Source organism: Misgurnus anguillicaudatus, chromosome 17 (genome assembly GCF_027580225.2).
Source record: "Misgurnus anguillicaudatus chromosome 17, ASM2758022v2, whole genome shotgun sequence".
Classification (NCBI taxonomy): domain Eukaryota; kingdom Metazoa; phylum Chordata; class Actinopteri; order Cypriniformes; family Cobitidae; genus Misgurnus; species Misgurnus anguillicaudatus.
The window spans coordinates 36279586-36300000 of NC_073353.2; the positions used below are offsets into that span (position 1 = coordinate 36279586).

Consider the following 20415-nt stretch of genomic DNA (forward strand, 5'->3'; position numbering starts at 1 on the left):
TGTCATAATTGTCCCTTATGCAAAACCGAAGAGAGTGGCATCTGAAAGTAAAATTAGAAACTGCAATGTAAAGTAACAAATGTGTGGCATTTTGAGTGACAACCAGTGGAGAGGTACAGTGTAACTTAAAACTGGTCCTCCCTGTTTATTACTCAACCAATCAGAGTTCAGCTCTTCCACCCCCTCCATCCACACCAGTATTTAGCATCAGAGACTAGGATAAAGTTTCCAAAAAAATTGGAAAAAACTTCCTGCGAGAGGAAAACTCTGCCAAGCTCCAGTTTGGAGTCGCAGTCTAAATCGAGACGGAACAGCGCGGGACTTCAGGAGGACAAAACGCACAACAACCCCTCTAAAATCTTTCTTGCCCGTCGGATATAACTTTCCAACCACGGATCCAAAGGCGGAGAGCGCGTTTACTCTACCCTTGCATTTCTTCAAGCAAGAAATGGAAGAGAGCTCCAGTTCTCCAGTCTCCCCAGTGGATAGCCTGGTGACCAGCGAGGAGGAGCTGGACAGACAGCAACAGAAAAGGTTTGGGAGGAAAAGGAGACACAGTAAAAAGTCAGACAGCAGCAGCAGTCCCAGTTCAGTGACCAAGCGGAACAAAAAGCCAAGTCCGAGCACCACACAGTCCTACGAAGAGCTGCAAAACCAGCGAGTCCTCGCGAACGTCCGGGAGAGGCAAAGGACTCAGTCGCTCAACGAAGCGTTCTCATCTTTACGCAAAATCATCCCCACGCTACCCTCGGATAAACTCAGCAAGATACAGACGCTCAAGCTCGCCTCCAGGTACATTGATTTTCTCTGCCAGGTGCTGCAGAGCGACGAGATGGATAACAAGATGTCGAGCTGTAGCTACGTCGCGCACGAGAGACTCAGTTACGCGTTCTCGGTGTGGAGGATGGAGGGCGCGTGGTCGATGTCCGCCTCCCACTAGCAGCCGGAGCCGTGCATGTGATGCCAAACGGGTGGGTAGAGACATGGCCAGTCGATTAAAGACGTGTTTCAGCATTGCTTTATCGAAAGAGCTGTTTGTGGATATGGTGTGACTTGCGCTTAAAGAAATTCGTGAGGACCACTGAGGCTGACAGTTGAGGAATGCAGCCCTCACCGTGCGAATTTAGGCATCATTATAGTGTTTGCTACAAAAATCTAAGAATTTTACAGAGGTGTTTTTGATGCTCTATTTTTAAATATGATGCCTAATATTTGGTTGTTCATATTTTAATATAATAATAATAATAATAATTATTATTATTGCCACACCCCCATATATTTGCATTATATATACATTAAATAATTTTGCATATTTGGTATCAACGAAAAGCCCAGAAAGTCTTCTTTAAGATAAACGAGGGTGTCAGATATTAACAGAAAAGTAAACAACAGCACAATCGATAAAAATGCAGTGATTTCCTATATTTTGATACCTGTGTGTTACCGCAATATCGTTTACATTGAATTCAGATTTATATGGACACATCAGTTTTTTGCTTACTAATTTTTATAGGCCCATTTTACTGTAAGTGAAATAATAGAGTTAAAATGAAATCAAAACGTGCATTATTAGTTTAGTAATTGTCTGGTCACATTGCTAAACAATACATTTGCTTCTAAAATGCAAAACATTGTGGACCAAGAAAACCTGCCGCGCATCATTAACAAACACATTGAATTTTCATTTTTATCTTGTTAAGTTTTAATGAAGCTCGGTAAAACATTTCCGACTATTATGCAGTATAAATAAACATTAACATTTAGTCCCAAGGTCTTCTAAAAAAATAAATAACAACCCAACCATGAGAAGCCCATGGGTCATTTATATTCACAGTCATTATCCCTCTCATGAGCGATAGAAATAAATCTCAAAATCGGTTTCCCACAACATTTTATTATGGATGTAATTAAAGATTCAAACTCCGGTATTAATTTTTTACATTTATAGTTAAAAATTTGATTGCATATATTATACAACAAACACGTAAACGTTATGCGCTTTATTTAAAAAAGAAACTTGCTTCTTTTTCATATAATAACGTTTAAGAAAATCCTGTGACCTTCTGGTCAAAGTGAACTACACCCATCATGTTTAAGCTCGTGATATAACTGCAAAGAAACCAAGAAACACTGACATCTTTAAGACGTCACAGATGATTTCAGGTTTTTGGGCAAAAGTGTCATAACAAAGTGTTTATTAATACGATTTTTCCATTCAGAATTGATTAAGTATTCTTGATAATTGGTATCAGTATTAATTTTATGTCATAAGATAGCAAACGATTTTATACCTGGCTTAGGCCTCTTTAAAAAAAAAAGTAAATTATTTCTATTAACATTACAATTGGACGAATATCAGGATTATGGTGATGGTAGATGACAGTAGATTTTTGCAGTAGTAGGCCTACATTTATCTTTGTACCATGTATTAATTTTAAGGGTGTAGATGTGAAGGAAAAGGCGGTCTTGTTTAAGCCTGTGTAGGTCACAGGACAAGACAGTGCACAGCTATACAAAAGTGTTAAAATTAAAATGTGTATATTACTTGTTTTTATAACCTTTTTGTAATAACCAATCTGTGCTACTGAAAAATACCAAAGGAATACCAAGGAAAGACAGGTGTATGGTTTTGAATTTCAAACCATATGACCTTATTTAAAACACAGTTATTTTCCAATGATGTAATTCCACCAGGGGATTTGTGTTAGATGTTTGAACCAAGCCTTTTCCTGTGCGAGCATGTGCTCCCACTCAGAATTAAATAATGGGATCATTAATAGCTTCCCATTCCTCTACATTTTAAACTAAATTTGTGTGTTTAACCACAGACAAACCCTAAAGCTTTTGGCCAGCAGAGAAAATTTCTCTCGAAGAATGTTATATGGCCTTTTTGAGATCTTTGAAGTGTTTTTTATTTGTTCTTCTGTATCTTTTAAACTAACATTTTGTGTTTTTTTCCCCCTGCAGACTGTTTACTTCCACACATTTTGAAGACACCAAAGGATTTATTGACAAACCTCTGAACCTCAGTGGCCAAAGGACATTCGGTGATCACACTCACGGACCCGGCCATCCTGAAAGGATCAAATGAAGGATTGGATTTTATGTCCTTAAACTTAGAGAGAAAAGTAGATGACGTCTCCTGTATCAACAAATACATTTAATCATTTTTTACAAGTTATTCTTAAATGTCTCCATGGTGTTAGTGCAGGAAGGCCATCTGAAACTATATTTTGTTTATGTTTCTAAACAGAAGAGTTTATATATATAAAAACAAAAAACTATTGTACATACCTGTGAGTGTTGTCAGAAAAAGGGACCAATGCAATTTAGAGCAATACTTTCTTGAAGTACGCTGCATGGATTAAAGCATTTATGTGATTTTTTTCTATGCAACATTCTCAAATTCTGTCCATTGTACATTTTGCTTATTTATTAAAACATATTTTTGAAAATTTTCTGTTTTTTTTGTTCATATAACATGATGAGGGACAATAGTGATACAATAGCTCACTCATGCATTATCTGTAAAACTAAAGCTTTATAAGTCATTTAAAATGGCATATGAAACGCAGGACACGTGTGGTGTAGAAAACTTTCTCTGTACGGAAAAAGTGCATTTAGTTTTTCTCCTTTTTTGGTTATAAATAACCTGTTATTAAACACTGAACATTCATTATCTGAGAAGAAAGACCAGGCAGTTTTCGCCCAAGCTTATAAAAATCTTTAATAATGAGAAATCACTTAGGGTACGACGCCTGGAGGCAAATTCTTTAACAACCGCGGATTACTATACAGCTTTTAAAAACAGACCCCTAACTAGACATTTTGTCTTGTTTTTCAATCTACACCAACACTCGCAAAATATTTATTTGCTTGAATAATTTTTTAGGCTTTGAAAAAAGTAGGCCCTATTTAAAGACAACAGTTTCGGATACAGATACTGTTTTATCAGGGGATCAACCTGTTCTCTTTCAAACTATCTAAGGAATTACAAACTATGTCAGTCACAATTTTTTTGTGCCTTTCTGAGGCAATTATAATGTTTATTTTGTATTTCTTCATTTTAACATACATTTTAAACTTGTATTATATTATTAGTAGCCTGCATTATAATGTAAAGCATTAGATAATAAATAATTTAACCTAATAAAATAATAAAGATTATCGACTGATGAACTTAGTCGATGAGGTAAGAACCTTAATCCGCATGAACCTTTACGTACATTTCTGGAATTAAGGGTTGAATTTACGGGAAACAGCTGGCGTTTATAAATAAATGTTCTGAAATAATCTGTTGTGATGATGGGGAAAACCAAAGAAAAAAATCAGTGGTGTAAACTGCGGAGAAAATGAAAACCAATCCTTCAGACACAAACCTTTCCTTTATTCTACGCACCTGCAGAACATCTAAAACCGCATACGCACGAGCTGACCGCAGACGTCTCCAGACGCGTTTTCAACCTGTGACCTTTGTCTCGAGTTAAAAGTTTAAAACTTTAGGTTCTAGTTAAACATTTAGAAGTATAACTGGACAAGTTTAAAAAAATCAAATGACAAAGTAAAACATTTTAAAGGATCTGAGGGATAAAGTTCATGCGTGATGCTTCTGTCCATCGGCAAGTGGTTCCTAAACACGTTGCGCACCTGACCGCTGAAGATCATCTCCCCCTCCCAAAAAATACACACACACACAATGAAAAAGGGATTTTCGCATAGAAATGTTAATGAGCTGAGAGGGAAAAGCAAATTCGGAGTGTGTGTTGATGGTTTTCAGCGTCTCCACCGGCAGCCCGTTTGATAATGTCTCATTATGCGCAGCCAAAGCGCCTCGGGCCGCAGTTACGCGCTCTGCGAGCCCCAGATGTTTCCCGTAAAATCAGACGGAAAAAGCAACAAAATTTTAATTTGCAGTAAAACGGATAAAGTAAAGTTTTACGCTGCATGCGACCGAGAAAAGATTTCATGTTCAAACTAGGCTAATGCCAAGCTTACATTACAGTGTGGGGGTGGCCGCACATTTCCTTCCTTCCTTCCCACCTTATATCTTTACATTCTGTTAAACTTAGATACTATAAGCTAGGCTACCTGTTATAAGAATAAAATCAATGCACCAAGATGCTGTTTCCCTAAACAGCCTTCAGTTAGATTTCATCGACACTTTTATCCAAAGTGACTTACTGTGCATTGCGCATACATTTTTCATCAGTGTGTGATTATGCACTGTTAAAAAGCAGCATTTTTGACAAATCAACATATTTTTTATGCTACTTTGACTTTAAAATTAAGTTAAACAATTTCAACTTGTTTTTATAAGTTATGTCAACTATTCACAGGTCAAAACTTTAAATAGTATGTTGAATTGACTTGCTAAAACAAGTTTTTTAACTTCGTGCTGCATTTGTTTTCTACAGTGTGCGGGCAACATTGGAACATCCTGGGCCAACATTTCAATCAACCAATCAGATTTCAGAAATAAGTTTACAATTTAAGCTTACAACCAGGATTAGCTGTTTCTAGACCATTGTTTTTCACTTATCATGTCCCTCTGATTTTAGGGTTTGGTTAGGGTTTTGGGGTGGGTTTAGGTTTTATTTAGAAAAATGTTGTCCTTGGGTCAACACAATATGTTGCCCTCTCTCACTTGGCAAAAAGAGTTCAAGCGTGCGCTAACAACGGAGCTACAGGAATTCATAATAGTAATATAATTACATATAGTAATCTATATTAACCTATTTGATTGAAGAATTGTCTATTTTTACTGTATAAATGTATAGGATACGGTTATTCTTGGTTATTTTTAAATGGCTCTCTTGAATACTTGATTCTGATTGGTCAGTCAAGATATTTCGAGGTCTGTTTCTTGTTTAATGTAATGTATGCTGTCTCTTTTCTCATGCCAGGTTGAAATTAGTTACAAATGAAGTAATAAAATCGTTTGCAGCAATATTTTGTGTCTAATTGTTTGCTCACATGGCAAGTAGCCATGTAATAAGTGGTATAATGTACATCCAGTTTTCGTTTCGCAGTAACAACTGACTGGGTATACATTATCCTTTATTTATTTAATTATTTTCTAATAATTGATCATTGTTGTCTTTTGTAATGCTCTTAGCCGCCTTTATTTATGGTAAAATCATTGTAAATCAGTACAGCCAATGAATCACCTCTCATTTGTTAATAACAAATATGCGACCCTGTCTGTGAAATCCTGGCTAAAGTCTCAAAATTTAAATTACATTAAAAACATTTAATGACAAAAAATGACTTAAACGGAGTAAAACAACATTTGTATTTGTATGTGCTGCGTAAACTTGTGCTTTCTCGCAACAACGTTGACAAAAGCTTTAGAAAGTTAGGGATTTGTGTCCTGTAAACAACATATGGTATTCTAAAAAAAACACGGTCAACCATGCAGATGGTTTTAGGATGAAAACAAGCGACCCGAGTCTTTGGCAGTATCCTTCTAAGAAAAATGAAGATGAGTAACACTCACACCATACAAACACTCAAAGGAGGCTGAACAAAACTCACACGAGAGGCATACTGGCCTTCTTGTCCTGAAACAGCTCCACGTGTACAATATACGAATCCGCAAGACATCCATGCTCAAGTGAAGATGACGTGGCAATGCAGCATATGTTTGGCCTTAGTTTGCATACAAATGTCTGCACTGAATCACAGACCAGGAAATCAAATCAGGACACAAGCGAAGGACAGTGGATCCTGTCTGGAGTTGAACATCTACAGTGCAGGTGTAAGTCTGCACAGGTGCAGTGCTCCACAACGAGAACTCTAGGAAACACAGGTGGGGATTGCTTACATTTTGTGCAAATAATCTAAATAGCTAGGAGGAGCCTGCAGGGAAATAGACAATGTTTATAGAACTATACGGATGTCCAGATACATGGCAAAAATAGAGGTGAGATCAGGGCATCCAGGTGTCTGAAGATTCACGAGAGAGGATGAAAGAACTTGTATAAGAACTTAAATGATCTCTGACTCTGATGGACGATTCTTGTCCTCCGTCCAAAGCTTCCCTTCCGCTTTTACTATCATCCATTTTCAGTGTTGGCTTGACAATATTTAGAAACATTAAGTGTTTTTAACAGTTCAATCAACTCTTATCCGTGTATAAAGCAACCATACAGAACACTCTGGCATCTGCCTAGCAAACACACATAACACCCTCGCATCTGTCAAGCAAATACACAGAACACCCTGGCATCTGCCTAGCAACCACATAAAACACCCTGGCATCTACCAAGCAACCACAAAGAAACACCCTGGCATTTGCCAAGCAAACACACAGAACACCCTGGCATCAGCCTTGCAACCATACAAAACACCCTGGTATTTGCCAAGCAAACACACAAAACACCCTGGCATCTGCCTAGCAACCACACAGAACACCCTGGCATCTGCCTAACAACCACACAGAACACCCTGGCATATGCCAAGCAACCACACAGGACACCCTGGCATCTGCCTAGCAAACACACATAACACCCTCGCATCTGTCAAGCAAATACACAGAACACCCTGGCATCTGCCTAGCAACCACATAAAACACCCTGGCATCTACCAAGCAACCCCAAAGAAACACCCTGGCATTTGCCAAGCAAACACACAGAACACCCTGGCATCAGCCTTGCAACCATACAAAACACCCTGGTATTTGCCAAGCAAACACACAAAACACCCTGGCATCTGCCTAACAACCACACAGAACACCCTGGCATATGCCAAGCAACCACACAGGACACCCTGGCATCTGCCTAGCAAACACACATAACACCCTCGCATCTGTCAAGCAAATACACAGAACACCCTGGCATCTGCCTAGCAACCACATAAAACACCCTGGCATCTACCAAGCAACCACAAAGAAACACCCTGGCATTTGCCAAGCAAACACACAGAACACCCTGGCATCAGCCTTGCAACCATACAAAACACCCTGGTATTTGCCAAGCAAACACACAAAACACCCTGGCATCTGCCTAACAACCACACAGAACACCCTGGCATATGCCAAGCAACCACACAGGACACCCTGGCATCTGCCTAGCAACCACAAAGAACACCCTGGCATATGCCAAGCAAACACACAGAACACCCTGGCATCTGCTAAGCAACCACAAAGAACACACTGGTATCGGCCTAGCAACCACAAAGAACACCCTAGCATTTGCCAAGCAAACACACAGAACACTCTGGCATCGGCCAAGCAACCACACAGAACACCCTGGCATCTGGCAAGCAAACACACAGAACACCCTGGCATTGGCCTAGCAACCACACAGAACACCCTGGCATCTACCAAGCAACCACAAAGAAACACCCTGGCATTTGCCAAGCAAACACACAGAACACCCTGGCATCAGCCTTGCAACCATACAAAACACCCTGGTATTTGCCAAGCAAACACAAAGAACACCCTGGCATATGCCAAGCAAACACACAGAGCACCCTGGCATCTGCCTACCAACCACACAGAACACCCTGGCATCTGCCTACCAACCACACAGAACACCCTGGCATATGCCAAGCAAACACACAGAACACCCTGGCATTTGCCAAGCAACCACAAAGAACACACTGGCATCGGCCTACCAACCACACAGAACACCCTGGGATCTGCTAAGCAACCACAAAGAACACACTGGCATCGGCCTACCAACCACACAGAACACCCTGGGATCTGCTAAGCAACCACAAAGAAAACCCTGGGATCTGCCAAGCAAACACACAGAACATGATGGCATCTGCCTAGGAGCAACCACACAGAACACCCTGGCATATGCCAAGCAACCACACAGGACACCCTGCCATCTGCCTAGCAACCACAAAGAACACCCTGGCATATGCCAAGCAAACACACAGAACACCCTGGCATCTGCTAAGCAACCACAAAGAACACACTGGTATCGGCCTAGCAACCACACAGAACACCCTGGCATCTGCCAATCAACCGCAAAGAACACCCTGGCATCTGGCAAGCAAACACACAGAACACCTGGCATCTGCCTAGCAACCACACAGAACACCCTGGCATCTGCCTAGCAACCACAAAGAACACCCTGGCATATGCCAAGCAAACACACAGAGCACCCTGGCATCTGCTAAGCAACCACAAAGAACACACTGGTATCAGCCTAGCAACCACAAAGAACACCCATTCATTTGCCAAGCAAACACACAGAACACCCTGGCATCTGCCTACCAACCACACAGAACACCCTGGCATCTGCCTACCAACCACACAGAACACCCTGGCATATGCCAAGCAAACACACAGAACACCCTGGCATTTGCCAAGCAACCACAAAGAACACACTGGCATTGGCCTACCAACCACACAGAACACCCTGGGATCTGCTAAGCAACCACAAAGAACACACTGGCATCGGCCTACCAACCACACAGAACACCCTGGGATCTGCTAAGCAACCACAAAGAAAACCCTGGGATCTGCCAAGCAAACACACAGAACATGATGGCATCTGCCTAGGAGCAACCACACAGAACACCCTGGCATATGCCAAGCAACCACACAGGACACCCTGCCATCTGCCTAGCAACCACAAAGAACACCCTGGCATATGCCAAGCAAACACACAGAACACCCTGGCATCTGCTAAGCAACCACAAAGAACACACTGGTATCGGCCTAGCAACCACACAGAACACCCTGGCATCTGCCAATCAACCGCAAAGAACACCCTGGCATCTGGCAAGCAAACACACAGAACACCTGGCATCTGCCTAGCAACCACACAGAACACCCTGGCATCTGCCTAGCAACCACAAAGAACACCCTGGCATATGCCAAGCAAACACACAGAGCACCCTGGCATCTGCTAAGCAACCACAAAGAACACACTGGTATCAGCCTAGCAACCACAAAGAACACCCATTCATTTGCCAAGCAAACACACAGAACACCCTGGCATCTGCCTACCAACCACACAGAACACCCTGGCATCTGCCTACCAACCACACAGAACACCCTGGCATATGCCAAGCAAACACACAGAACACCCTGGCATTTGCCAAGCAACCACAAAGAACACACTGGCATTGGCCTACCAACCACACAGAACACCCTGGGATCTGCTAAGCAACCACAAAGAACACACTGGCATCGGCCTACCAACCACACAGAACACCCTGGGATCTGCTAAGCAACCACAAAGAAAACCCTGGGATCTGCCAAGCAAACACACAGAACATGATGGCATCTGCCTAGGAGCAACCACACAGAACACCCTGGCATATGCCAAGCAACCACACAGGACACCCTGCCATCTGCCTAGCAACCACAAAGAACACCCTGGCATATGCCAAGCAAACACACAGAACACCCTGGCATCTGCTAAGCAACCACAAAGAACACACTGGTATCGGCCTAGCAACCACACAGAACACCCTGGCATCTGCCAATCAACCGCAAAGAACACCCTGGCATCTGGCAAGCAAACACACAGAACACCTGGCATCTGCCTAGCAACCACACAGAACACCCTGGCATCTGCCTAGCAACCACAAAGAACACCCTGGCATATGCCAAGCAAACACACAGAGCACCCTGGCATCTGCTAAGCAACCACAAAGAACACACTGGTATCGGCCTAGCAACCACAAAGAACACCCATTCATTTGCCAAGCAAACACACAGAACACCCTGGCATCTGCCAAGCAACTGCGAAGAACACCCTGGCATCTGTCAAGCAAACACACAGAACACCATGGCATCTGCCTAGCAACCACAAAAAAAACCCTGGCATCGGCCTAGCAACCACAAAAAACACCCTTTAATTTGCCAAGCAAACACACAGAACACCCTGGCATTGTCCTAGCAACCACACAGAACACCATGCATTCTGCCAAGCAACCGCAAAGAACACCCTGGCATCTGGCAAGCAAACACACAGAACACCATCGCATCTGCCTAGCAACCACACAAATTACCCTGGCATCGGCCTAGCAACCACAAAAAAACACCCTTTCATTTGCCAAGCAAACACACAAAATACCCTGGCATTGGCCTAGCAACCACACAGAACACCCTGGCATCTGGCAAGCAACCGCAAAGTACACCCTGGCACCTGGCAAGCAAACACACAGAACACCATCGCATCTGCCAAGCAACCACAAAAAACACCCTGGCATCAGCCAAGCAACCACACAGAAAACATGGCATCTGCCTAGCAACCACACAGAAAACATGGCATCTGCCTAGCAAACACACAGAACACCATGGCATCTGCCTTAACCACCTATCAATTATCTACCAGTTACACAGAACACCCTAGCATCTGCCTAGCAACCCCAAGAATACCATAGCAACATCTTAGCAAGAAGGTAGAAAAACACCCTAGCAACAGCCTAGACTTATTAATGTAACAACCTTTCATTTTTACAGTATAATCAATATTATGATTTTTTTGTGCTTTGCTTGTAATTCAACTGCATACAGTAGCAATCTTGAGCTTTGCAAATGCATTATACAAATCATTATCATTAAATAACCCAACTTAAACAATTAACTTATCCCGACTTAAAATGCTGAGTGACATGACAACCACAGCCAATCAGAACAAATTTTAAGAACGAATATTGGCGGGGCAAAATTATACCTTGTGCCAGTTACAAATTGCCTCTAGGCTGTGTCGGCAGATTTACATTTTCTAAGAAGTTATTAATATATAAACGTACAGTATAGTATTAATCCAGGTGTGAGTAATGATAAAGAAATGATGAAAATATTAATATTAATACTAGAGTAATATCAAAGAAATGAGAGAAAAATAAATCAAACCACAGCTCAAGGATTAAAGCCCTCTGCTGGTAAGTATCTGAAAAATAAAATACACAAAATAATGGTCAACAAGACAGGGTCACGTTTGCATTTATGCATCATTTAAGTGGAAGATTACATATGATCTCCTTTTATTCAACCATGGTGCATTCTTTACGAAGATGCCCTCTTTGGTACTAATTCAACTCTTTATGTAAAAGGTCTACCTTTAAAAAGATACCACCCCAGTGACAGCAAGGGACAATTTTTTCTGACAATGAATATTATCAAATTCATCTGTTCAATTCATCTGTCTTTCTAGTTTATTAGTTTTTCTCTTCATTTTTTCTATTATTTCTTTTTTTTTCTTGGAATGCTTTGGCAACATGCACAAAGTATTTCATGCAAATAAATGAAATTAATTACATGCGCATTAATCTTTGAAGTTGTTTTTGCACAGACTGTCTTATACCCCTAAAGGAGGAGATCAATCAAAATAAAATATGACAGGCAATGGTTCATAAACAGCTCATAAGCCAAGGATTCTCATCACATGAAGTCATTCAAAGGAAATTGGATGAATTTTTTTGAAGGGACAAACACAATTTTCTTAAGAAGACCCGAGTGATGCTGATCTAAGCATCTTTTTGATAGGTGGCAGTTTATTGGCCCAAGTCTAAAGAACCAATCAATTATATGTGACCCTGTCTGGGAAATCCACACTAAAGTCTCATAATCTAATGATGAGATTAGGACCATCAAAATTTGATTTCAATTATGGATTTCACTTCAATTACATGGTCTTACTTAGTAAATATATCAAGGTTATATTTAACAGGGACATTTCACAAGACTTTTTTAAGTTGTAAAATAAATCTTTGGTGTCCCCAGAGTGTGTATGTGAAGTTTTAGCCCAAAATACCATATACAGCAGGGAAAATAAGTATTTGACACACCAGCATTTTTATGATTTCTAAGCTACCCCCCTGGGTAATAAGAAGCCTTTATAGGCCATCAATTAGGACTAAAACAGCTGATATCAATTAGTACTGATAGGGGGCAGGGTTTCACTCTCAAAACTGACAGATTTCAGTTGATGATCTGGCTTTCTATGTCATTTTGCACCTTGTTATCGTGTCATTTCACTTTATTTATTATGACTCAACTTGTGTACTTAAATGTTCTGATTTCTTTGTATGAATTCAATATTTGGCTTGATGGCTACATCTGGTGGAAATTGTGTGTCAATAGCCCACTTAGAAATCCCCTTACTGATAAAAATGTTTATGTGTCAAAAACATATTTTCCCTGCTGTAGATCATTAACCATAGCATGTTAAAATTGCCACTTTGTAGCTGTGGGCAAAAATGTGCTGTTTTTGAAAGAGTCCATTAAAATGCAAATAAGCTGATCTCTGCACTAAATTGCAGTGACATGGTTGGATAGTGCAGATTAAGGGGTGGTATTATCCCCTTCTGACATCACAAGGGGAGCCACATTTCAATGAGCTATTTTTTCACATGCTTGCAGATAATGGTTTACCAAAACTAAGTTACTTGGTTGATCTTTTTCACATTTTCTAGGTTGATTGAAGCACTGGGGACCCAATTATAGCACGTACAAATGGAAAAAGTCAGATTTTCAAGATATGTCCCCTTTAACAAAATGTTCTTTACATTATTTAGAATGAGTTTAGGTATAAAACAGTAAATCACAAATACTGGCTTTAGTTGGGTTCTCACAGGCAGGGTAACATTTTTTATTCTCTAAATATATTCCTAGACTGCAGACGACTCCGGGACGGATTCACACCGGGTTCATGCTGAATGCAGTAGCTCTGGTGCAGATCCGGCCCAGAGTCGTCTGCTGTCTGGGTTGGGTTGCTTCTATAGGTCAATCCTATAGATGTTTCTGCCTGCTTTATTTTCTACTACAAAGTAATAACTTGCAAGCTGCACAAACTATTTTACAAGGTGGCAATGTTGTATGAATTCATATGATGTGAATCACACAAACACATACAATCATTAGTTATAAAAGCAAAAATTTCTCAACCCTAAACCCAATGTCACTGCATGGGGTGAAAGCAAAATGTACAAAAATACAAATTAGTTACCTCAAAAAAGATTTTAGATTGTGTTGGGCATCTTTAATGCCTACAACATAAATTGGTTCATGAGTTTAACACTTATGGGTTTGTTCTAAACCCTAAGTATAACCATTTGTAAATGTGATTTTTGTCTTACGAAGTGATCAATTTCAGATAAATGCCAAATTCACAATATTTTTATGTTGTTGGAAGATGAGACGTCAGAAGAGGGAGATTAGAGAGCAGAGATGTACAGAGATGGTAATGGGCTCCTTATGTGAAAGCCTCAGGGTAAAACATACAGTCTCTTTACATGCCTCACTTCAGCCGTGGGGAATTGCGGTGTGAAGGGGGGCTGAAATTAAACTTGCTCCAAGGGGGCAGATCTTACCCGCCTCCATTTTTTGATCTCATAGGGCAGGAAGGGGTTAGGTCACCTGTGTAATTTGGACAAACACAACAGGCATAAATTGATGCGGGTTGAGTTTGTGTGTGCTCTTAAAAAACTGTTTGAGCGCTAAATGAGAAAAATATGGTCCGGGCCCCGAGAGCCACCTTTTCCCCTCAGTGCGTTCTGTGATTGTAAACATTTTTGACAGTCCTGTCTTTACATGCAAAGTAGATTCAAACAGCGATGTGAATTGTGTCAATATTGAAAATGATTCGGTAGGAAACGTAAAGAGCGTGTGAACTTACCACATTAACGTCTGCATTTGTTTGTTTTTGACTCTCAGGGTAACACCTGGAGCATCCTGCCATGCTGTAATACACCAGCTGGGTTTTACCTGAGCACATGCGGCGATGGGTCGGTACACAGTTATGCTCTCCCTGCAGTCTCTTAGGGTGGCACCAGACTTTAGTCTAAACACAGCGAAGACAAGCAAACACAACACAGCTCTCCAAACAGAGCACATGAAGCTCCTACTGAAGATGACAGTCAACCTAGAGCAGCAGTCTTTAAATATATTTGAGGATAAAAGCTTGGCACGTTATGAGTGCCATCAATATTTTGTCTTAACTTTGACGTGGCTGCACAGGTGATCAAATAAAGCAAAAAGCTACGTACAAGAGCTGCTTTACCATGATTTTACCATGGGAGAAGCGTTACCGTAGGCTGCATGTGTTACAAGGAGAAACTTACTTTGAAATGGTTAATAGTTACTTTATTTTTTGCTAATCATATTCAGATTAAATAACTTAAAAAAGTAAAATAGTTTTGTAAGCTCCTGCAACATACTGTAGTATAACAAAACATTGAACATTAAACTTATAATTAAAACGTTTTCACTTCATGAACATTCCTGGTTATACTGTGCAAAATTCAGATGATTCTTAAATTCTTATGAAAATTAATCATGGTTTTACTGCACTGTAAAAAAACAGAATTTGAGTAAAAAATAACACAGCAAGGTGAGTAAATCACATTATTTAGTAAATTCAACTAAATTTTATCATGTACAATTTGTAAGAAGGAAATTAAATTTTTGGTTGAAACTACATGAATTATTTTTGAAAATATAACAAACTAGGCAGTGGCCTAAAAATAGTAGGCTGTATTTACTTAAAAATATAGTGCATCATTTTGCATCCAATTTTTAAGTAAATTTTACATGGAATTTTAAGCAGTTGCTTAAATTGCTTAAAATTCACTGTAAAACTTTCTTAAAAATTGTAATTGCTTTAATTGCTTAAAATTCCATGTAAAACTTTCTAAAAAATTGTAATTGCTTAAATTGCTAAAAAATAATGTAAAACTTGCTTAAAAAATTGCAATGGCTTAAAATTCCATGTGAAACCTGCTTAAAAAATTGCAATTGCTTAAAATGCTTAAAATTCTATGTAAAACTTGCTTGGAATTTTAAGCAATTTAAGCAATTGCATTTTTTTATGTAAAACTTACTTAAAAATTGCAATTGCTTAAATTGCTTAAAATTCCATATAAAATTTGCTTAAAAATTGCAATTGCTTAAATTGCTTAAAATTCTATGTAAAACTTACTTAAAAATTGCAATTGCTTAAATTGCTTAAAATTCCATGTAAAACATGCTTAAAAATTGCAATTGCTTAAAATTCCATGTAAAACTTAATAAAAAATTGCAATTGCTTAAATTGCTTAAAATTCCATGTAAAACTTTCAGAATTTTAAGCAATTTAAGCCATTGCAATTTTTTTATGTAAAACTTACTTAACAATTGCAATTTCTTAAATTGCTTAAAATTCCATATAAAATTTGCTTAAAAAATTGCAATTGCTTAAATTGGTTAAAATTCCATGTAAATGTGCTTAAAAAAATCCAATTGTTTAAATTGCTTAATCATGGTTTTACTGCACTGTAAAAAAACAGAATTTGAGTAAAAAATAACACAGCAAGGTGAGTAATTCTAAATAAACACATTATGTAGTAAATTCAACAAAATTGTATCATGTACAATTTGTAAGAAGGAAATTCAATTTTTGGTTGAAACTACATGAATTACTTTTGAAAATATAACTAACTAGGCAGTGGACTAAAAATAGTAGGCTGTATTTACTTAAAAATATAGTGCATCATTTTTGCATCCAATTTTTTAAGTAAATTTTACATGGAATTTTAAGCAGTTGCTTAAATTGCTTAAAATTCACTGTAAAACTTTCTTAAAAATTGTAATTGCTTAAATTGCTTAAAATTCACTGTAAAACTTTCTTAAAAATTTAATGTAAAACGTAATAAAAAAATGCAATTGCTTAAATTGCTTAAAATTCCATGTAAAACTTGCTTAAAAAATTGCAATGGCTTAAAATTCCATGTGAAACCTGCTTAGAAAATTGCAATTGCTTAAATTTCCATGTAAAACTTAATAAAAAAAATGCAATTGCTTAAATTTCCATGTAGCACTTGCTTAAAAAAATTGCAATTGCTTAAATTGCTTAAAATTCCATGTAAAACATGCTTAAAAAATTGCAATTGCTTAAATTGCTTAAAATTCCATGTAAAACTTGCTTAAAAAATTGCAATGGCTTAAAATTCCATGTGAAACCTGCTTAGAAAATTGCAATTGCTTAAATTTCCATGTAAAACTTAATAAAAAAAATGCAATTGCTTAAATTTCCATGTAGCACTTGCTTAAAAAAATTGCAATTGCTTAAATTGCTTAAAATTCCATGTAAAACATGCTTAAAAAATTGCAATTGCTTAAATTGCTTAAAATTCCATGTAAAACTTGCTTGGAATTTTAAGCAATTTAAGCAATTGCATTTTTTATGTAAAACTTACTTGAAAATTGCAATTGCTTAAATTGCTTAAAATTCCATATAAAATTTGCTTAAAAATTGCAATTGCTTAAATTGCTTAAAATTCTATGTAAAACTTACTTAAAAATTGCAATTGCTTAAATTGCTTAAAATGCCATGTTAAACATGCTTAAAAATTGCAATTGCTTAAAATTCCATGTAAAACTTAATAAAAAAATTGCAATTGCTTAAATTGCTTAAAATTCAATGTAAAACTTTTAGAATTTTAAGCAATTTAAGCAATTGCATTTTTTAATGTAAAACTTACTTAACAATTGCAATTTCTTAAATTGCTTAAAATTCCATATAAAATTTGCTTAAAAAATTGCAATTGCTTAAATTGGTTAAAATTCATGTAAATGTGCTTAAAAAAATCCAATTGTTTAAATTGCTTAAAATTTCATGTAAAACTTACTTTAAAAAAGTGTCTGCAAAATGATGCACTGTATTAATTTTTTTGTAATTACATTTTTTTCAATGTACAGTTAAAACCAAAAATAATGGTTACCATGATTACCAAGTGGTTACCAATGGTTACCAAGTTAATAAAAAAGATGGTTACAACATAGGTGGAGCTTTGCGGGGCATCTACCAGCAAACAAGAGTACTGCAATACTTTGAGATTAGTGAGAAAGTGCGTTCGTGGTTTTTAAATAAAGTTTAAATAAATTAAAACTATGTCTTAAGTTACTTAGTCTACCCATTCAAATATTAAGGTTAGAGCAATAAGATATGAATTTTCATATTTCTATTTTATTAATAGCTCAGACAAAATCATTATTGGCTCTGGTATGGGGGGGGGGGGGGCAATGCCCCTGCCCTCCCCAGCTCTGCCTATGGTTTACTGCAAAAAAACATGATCCGTTTGTAAAGGAATCTAGAATATTATATTAAAAATTGTTGTAGTTTAAACACCCTTTAACCAACCACCTTACTTTATAGGGGTGAGTTATAAAAGGATATTTAAGCAGTTTTTACAAACATACCTTACAAATAAACATTACTGCATCTTGAGACAAAACATCCCCCTGATATATTTTAAGCAAGCTGTTTTTTAGTTAAGATAACACAAAAACGCATTTTAATCTGGGATCAGACTCAAGTCCTATCCAGGAAACCACACCATATAATGTATGACAAACAATTTACTGTATTTAAATTTGTACTGTAGAAAAGATGCTTTAGATGACAGATACTTGCGCAAATAATGGACACACCCACTGGGTGAATCGCAGGTCTTGTGGTTTTTGTCATATCACTCTGGTTCTGTAAGGCTAATCTGTAATTTGGCCCAGAGATGCAGCTGCCTCTCTCCGCCACCTCAGAGCCACAATTAAAAACTACAGAAGGGTGGCGAGCGATGCTCTGGTGAGAGGAACTTCTCTCATGTAAGAGACTGTAATGACAGGCTGAGCCTCCTCAAATGAAGATGAGCAAAAAACATGCATTTAAAAGAGAGAAAACATTGATTTGTGTGACCAAGGACCATATTGTCACTGCGGCCCTTTGAAAAGCTACAGAAAGGGTTTTCAACAGATGGGTCACGACCCTAAAACAGGTCATGAACCACAAGTAATCATATAAATAAGCATATAGGATAACAAAACATATATATGTATATATATAAATATTTTTACCGTTTTGGAATGGGTCTGGAAGTACCTCTTTTAGCATTGCTTAGCATAATCCATTGAATCTGATTAGACCATTAGCATCACGCTAACAAATAACCAAAGAGTTTCGATATTTTTAAAACTTGACTCTTCTGTAGTTACATTGTGTACTAAGACTGACGGAAAATTTAAAGTGGCAATTTTCTAGGCAGATATTGCTAAGAACTATACACTCATTCTGGCGTAAAATTGCAACTTTAAATTTTCCGCCGGTCTTAGTACACGATGTAACTACAGAAGAGTCAAGTTTTAAATAGGAAAAATATGGAAACTCATTGGTTATTTTTGAGCACAATGCTAATGGTCTAATCAGATTCAATGGATTATGCTAAGCTATGCTAAAAGTGGTACCGCCAGACCCGGAGATCAGCTGAATGGATTCCAAAACGGTAAAAATCAAATGTTTAACTCCAGGGGAGCATATTTTCAAAAAATTGAAGTGTCCCTTAAAAATCAAAACCTGCTGAGACCACTTTCGTTTTCATTGTGCCACAGTACAAGTCAATGTGTTTTCCAAGACGGTTTTATTGTTAGGCTGATGGGGAAAGTCCTCAAGGTCTTAAATCAAATATGGAGACTGCAGTAAATTTATCTGACCTTCGGAGCAAAGGTCCCGGTTCAGTGACCTGGTCAACTACCGACAGACAATCTTTAAACCATTCCCTACCCCTCACCTCAATTTGACTCCCTAGGAACCCAATGTGTGAACACATTCCTGAGGTTCACGTCACCTTTGTACACGTCATGTTGTTTGAAGACGATCTTTTGTCGACCTGCGAGACGGTAAATATTGTCTCTCGCGTCTCATTTCACGCTCACGCTCCATGAGCTTGCCGGTTTATTAGCTTACAGATGCCTTGCTGCCCGGATGCCAGATTTATGAATATTCAAGCATGCAGGATTGTGACACAAGTTTGTTTGCATGTCTTCAGCTTCATAGTCTGAACAGCCCATACAGCGGCACATGAGTCAGGTGACTCAAGTAAATTAGTTGCACTATCAGTTGTTTATTTGACTGCTGCTTAGCGAGCACGGTGATGCTTTTGTTTAATTTGGTTGATCTGTGGGTTTATTTGGTTTATCTTTGCTCTAACTTGGCCCTGTATATTTTAAAAGACATCTGACCCTTGTCTACTTTAAATGAGCTGGTAATCCCTCTCGTGACTACTGTAAGATCCCAATCTCGCTGTTGTTCTCCCCAGACAGAGGCGGCAGCACTCTCTGGTTTACTACTGTAAAAAACACAAGACCCTTACAAAAAAATCTTTCCTCAGTCAATATTAAACCAGACTGATCTCTCAGAAAGTCATGTTATACACTCAAAAAAATTTGCTGTAGTTTTGCAGCTGGTTGCCAGTAACTTACTGTAAAAGATAAAGTCAAAAAATGTTTCATGTTCATTTAACTTTTAACAAAATGTTGCCAGTAAATAACATAAATGTAAAATCTACAGTAAGTTACTGGCAGCTAGTTGCCAGTAACACCCATTAATACTGTAATTTCTACAGACATTTTTTACAGTGTAGTCACAAAAAAATTTGATTAATTTATTTGTGTCCATGGCACAAAAATCAGATTTT

At 38.2% G+C, this 20415-nt stretch overlaps 1 protein-coding gene across 1 annotated transcript; it reads left to right on the forward strand.

The window, feature by feature from the left end:
* Positions 1 to 166: 166 nt before the first annotated feature.
* twist2 lies at positions 167 to 3453 on the forward strand. The gene is made up of 2 exons (XM_055216035.2): positions 167 to 971; positions 2968 to 3453. Exon 1 carries the CDS (start codon positions 449 to 451, stop codon positions 938 to 940), a length of 492 nt encoding a protein of 163 aa, XP_055072010.1. The 5' UTR covers positions 167 to 448; the 3' UTR covers positions 941 to 971; positions 2968 to 3453.
* The last annotated feature ends 16962 nt before the right edge of the window (positions 3454 to 20415 follow it).

Bases quoted from the DNA above. Each gene is read 5' to 3' on its own strand.
- twist2 (XM_055216035.2), top strand. From the start codon at position 449: ATGGAAGAGAGCTCCAGTTCTCCAGTCTCCCCAGTGGATAGCCTGGTG.